Here is a 4,956-nt window from a genome sequence, read left to right as displayed (position 1 = left end):
AATCTAATGCTCTAGTTATCCACCAGGGTGACACTAATACAGCATGTCAAGTTGCAGGTCAAAAGAAGAATGGTAAAAAAATCGAAAGGGAACAGTTGATAACAACGTACAGCCTGCTACTGTGAGCATTGAAGACACTGTTGAGTTGGAACAACAGTTACAAGATGAACTCGTGAATTCCGAAGCTGTTTTGCGCAGGGATACAACTGAGTTTGAGAGATCCAAACAAGCTAATCTTGCGCATTCAGTTTTAGTTAACAGGGCAAAGTCGTTGAGTAATGTTTCCTTAAATACTAAGCCAGTTGGGAATATTGAATTGGCAAGAACTAGACTTCCTAATCCTGGTAGGATTCCTTTTTTATCTTTGTCTACACCGGTGTGTGATGCTCTTGAAGAAAGTTCGGAATATATCTCTCATAACAAATTCAATATTCTGGGATTAGTTGGTGAGACCTTGAATAACCCTCTTTTGGAGATTAATAATGTTGATGAAGTAGCTAAACGTGTTAAGCATCAGCAATTGTTAGCTATTCAAGCAAAAATTGATGCTTTGAGAGATAATGATTCCATGTCGGACTCGGAAGAATCTGAATTGGGAGTTCGTGCTCGAAAAGGTTCTTCACCAAGACGAAAATCCTCCTCAAATACTTCTCATCAAGTAAAGCTATCTAAAACTCAAACCCCCAAAGTTTAATTATGCGGGTTCTCTTTTGGAACATAAATGAAGTTGCTCGTGATGCAGATCAATGTAAACTTAAAGAGTTAATTAGGGAGTTCAAGCCGGATATTTTTTGTCTTGCGGAACCAAAAGTTCATTGCTCGGTTGGTTTTGGTAATAGACTTCAGTTGGAACGTTTTTATCCACATGTTATTCATAATGCGACTGCTTCTAGTATTGCTAATATGTGGATTTGCTACTTAAATGGTATTGTTCCCTCGGTTATAAATAGGAGCAAACAGGCCATAATAGTTGAGGTTGATGGAGTTCATATCTCGTTTGTTCATGCTAGTTATGTTCAGGTTACTAGGCGAAGGCTTTGGCAGCAGCTTAATAGCCATGATACGTCGATCTCGTGGCTTGTCATGGGAGATTTCAATTGTATCCTTCGACTTGATGAGAAAAAGGGTGGTCTTGAGCCTAGGACTTCAGTAATTAATGAATTTTCTGATTGGATGAATGATAATAATTTTTTCGAAGCAGATTTCTTGGGTACTAAATTTACTTAGACTAATGGTCAGCCGGGTTCTCACAGAATCATTAGTAAGTTGGATCGTGTTGTTATCAATGCTGCTTGGTTAGCGAAATTTGAGAATTGGCGGTGTAAAGCTCTTCCTAGATAAGTTTCCGACCATTCTACTCTTTTGGGGTTTCCTTTTGCTGTTCCGAGACCTAAAAGAGCTCCTTTTTCGCATTCAAAAAATGTGTTTTTTACACACTGATTTCTTCGTATGGTGAGTGACAGTTGGAATATGCCAGTTCATGGTTCTCTTGACTTCATATTTACTTATAAATTCAAGAGGCTAAAGGGGGTGATTAAGGAATGGAATCTTACGGTTTTTGGTAATATTCATTCTAGGTTGAAGCAAGACCAGCTGAGGTTTGCATATGCGGCTCTTTGCTCGGATGAAGATCCTAATGATGTTTCCAAACTTAATCTTATGAAGGATGCTATGGCTAGGCTTAGTGAGACTCAGCTTCAACATAACTCTATGCTTAAGCAAAAGGCAAGAAATCAGTGGCTTGTGGAGGGTTCAAGCAACACTACTTTCTTCCATAATAGTATTCGCATTCGGAGTTCTAATACTATTTCAGAATTAACAGATAGTGATGGCCATACTATTTTAGACTATGATCAGTTGCGTGACCATGTGGTGCAGTTCTATGAGGACGAATTTAATGGCCATGAGTCTCATTTGGATGCTAGTTTATTTGATTATGACCATGTTGGTATCTCAGAGGAAGAAAGTCTTGTTACGGACAGAATTCCTACTCTTGACGAAATTAAACAAGCAGTTTTTGATGTTGGAGCTGATAGTGCTCCAGGGCCGGATGGCTTTTCTGGTTGTTTCTATCGTCATTGTTGGGATATTATTAATGAATATTTGATTAAGGCAATTATTTTTTGTTGGAATACTGGTCAGATTCCAAATGGGGTGAATTCAAGTCTTATCATCTTGCTTCCAAAGGTAAGAGGTGCAAATACTCTTCGTAATTTTCGACCTATTGGTCTTAGTAATTTTTTCTTTTAAGTTTTTACTAAGATCCTTGATACTAGAGTTGGTAGTGTTTTGGATAACCTTGTTTCTGAAGAACAGATAGCCTTTATGAAGGGTCGGAATATCCATGAAAAACATCAGTTTGGCTTCTGAAATGGTTAATGAACTCCACATCAAGCGCAAGGATGGCAACACTGGTCTTAAGCTTGATATTTCCCAGACATTTGACAAGGTGAGTTGGTCTTTTGTGTTGGAAGTTTTTCGGAGATATGATTTCTATGAACATTGGTGCTCTTGGATTCTTAATATTTTGAATTCTGCTAGAATCTCTATTCTTTTGAATGGCAGTCCGGAGGGCTATTTCAAAATTAATAGAGGATTGCGTCAAGGAGATCCTCTTTCTCCTTTGATTTTTGTCTTGATTGAAGATGTTCTTAGCAGAAATATTACTAAACTTTTTCATGAGAAAAAGATGTCTCATATGGTAACTAGAGGTGGTATTTCTCCTACTCATCTCTTTTTTGTTGATGACATTAGGATTTTCTGTAAAGGAAACCTTAAGAGCCTCAACAATCTGGTGGATTTGTTGGGTAAGTATCAAAGAGCTTCTAGTCAAACTGTTTGTAGACAGAAGAGCAAGATTTATTATGGGGGCGGTTCTTTAACTAGAACTGAATTATCTTGCTAACCATTTGGGGTATGACTGTAGCCACTTTACCTGATCATTATTTGGGAGTTCAAATTATGCCGGGTATTGTTCGATATCATCACATTTCGGGTGTAGTGGAGAAGATCAAATCGCAACTTGCTGGTTGGAAAGGTTTTTTGTTATCCTTCCATGATCGTTTGGTGCTTGTCAAGTCTGTTCTTTCTAGTTACTCTATTCACAATATGGCTATATATAAATGGCCACGTAAATTCATTTTACAGTGTGAAAGAGCAATTAGGAATTTTATTTGGTCGGGAGATTCTAATGTTAGCCGTGCTGTGGTTGTTGCTTATGATAAAGTCTGTTGCCCTTTTGAGGAAGGGGTTTGGGATTAACTCGTATGTCTACAATGAATGATGCCATGCTTATGAAACTTTGGTGGAAAATTCGTTCTTCGAAGAAAAATGGGCTATCAAGGTAAATGGTTTGAAGTCTTCTATTCTTCTCGGTATTTGAAGAGTGTACAAGATAGTGGAATCTAACACTAAAGTTTTGCTGGGTGATGGTAGAGATACTTCTCTTTATTATGATGCTTGGTTTTTAAATACGAGTATCGCTGCAATCCTTAATGACTATACACTGGATAGAAATGTGCTGGTTAGTACTGTTTTGGTTGATGGGAAGTGGAATATCCCTGTGGAACATTTAGACCGTAAGGCAACTGTAGGTCTAGACGTTAACCTTTTTCCTACACCCATGGTTGGTGAAGATGTATGCATCTGGATGCCAGATTACAAAGGTGCTTTCACTGTTAGTTCTGCGAAAGAATTAATCTGTCAGAAGTATCCCAAGTTCGATGGCGCTTCTATTTTATGGAGGAAGGAAGTATCCCTAGTGCTTGTGCACCGTATGATATAATCTAATCTAGATTTAAAATTCATCTTGCAAGTCGTTGTAGCTTATGTGGAGTTGCGGAAGAATCTCTAGACCATATCCTTTTCCATTGCAGCTTTGTTGGCCGTGCTTGGAACTGGATAACAAATATTTTTAATTTAACGCCTAATGATAATCTTGTGGTGTCTTGTAAAGAAGCTCAAGGAAGAAGTACCATGATTCGTGACCTGTGGAGGCTTGCCAATCTTGTCATCAGGTCTGAGCTATGGGAAGCACGTAATAGGGCAGTCTTTCAACTTCAACAACCAAGCTGGAGTTTATTTATCAAGAGGGTGGTGAAGCAGATTCAAGACTATTCAGTCCGGCTTTGGGGATATATACGAAATTGTGCTGAAGATGTTTTGCTTCTTGATTATTTTCGAGTGGTCCATAGGAGTGTCAAACATCAGCAATCGGCGGAAGTTTTTTGGCAGCCTCCAGATGATAATGAGCTCCAGATCCGTTGTGATGGCGCAACACGAGGTAATCCAGACATTTCAGGAGCGGGAGTGGTGGCTAGAGACGCTAATTGTTCAGTTCTTGGAGCTATAAGTATCGTCCTTGGAGTTACCTCAAATTATTTGGCTGAACTTTATGGAATTATTGTTGGTTTGGAGTGGGCTATGCAATGGGTTTTTGAGCGTATTTGTGTACGATCAGATTCTTTTGGTGTGGTAGAAGCTTTTAAAATTTCTTTTATCCCTTGGTTTTCAATGAGCAGATGGATGGCAATGTGTAGACATTATGCGTCTATAAGGTTCATTCACACTTTTAGGGAGGCGAATTTTGCAGCGGATAAAATGGCTAAGCGTGGCTGTCTACTTGCTAATGAAGTGGGAGTGCATTATGATGGAAGACCACCTTTTTTAAATTCAGTTGAATATCCAAATGTTTCATATTATCGTTTCAAGTAGTTTACAAGTTTTTGGGGTTTCTGTGACCTCTTTTCTTGTAAATTCTACTTTGTAAATTTTGTTATCTATTAATAAAAATTTTGATTTATCAAAAAAAAAGTATTTCCTTAGAACATATTAATTGTAATTACAATACATTTTTCAAACTTTTCTGTTAAAGATGAGTTTATCTAGTTTACAATTTAGTCTCAGAAATCAATTTCCGACTTATAACGAAATGTGTAGACTTTTTTGAGTTAACGT

The 4,956-nt window shown here is 37.9% G+C and overlaps 1 protein-coding gene across 1 annotated transcript; it reads left to right on the top strand.

Annotated features, from left to right (window-relative positions):
- Positions 1-696: 696 nt before the first annotated feature.
- On the top strand, positions 697-3,261 carry LOC113272829. The gene is made up of 6 exons (XM_026522625.1): positions 697-1,149; positions 1,240-1,295; positions 1,464-2,187; positions 2,396-2,449; positions 2,690-2,807; positions 2,927-3,261. Exons 1-6 carry the CDS (start codon positions 697-699, stop codon positions 3,259-3,261), a joined length of 1,740 nt encoding a protein of 579 aa, XP_026378410.1.
- Positions 3,262-4,956: the final 1,695 nt, after the last annotated feature.

Source organism: Papaver somniferum, chromosome 4, assembly GCF_003573695.1.
Source record: "Papaver somniferum cultivar HN1 chromosome 4, ASM357369v1, whole genome shotgun sequence".
Classification (NCBI taxonomy): Eukaryota; Viridiplantae; Streptophyta; class Magnoliopsida; order Ranunculales; family Papaveraceae; genus Papaver; species Papaver somniferum.
The sequence above is the reverse complement of the archived record's forward strand: the minus strand, read 5'-3'. Positions and strand labels throughout refer to the sequence as shown.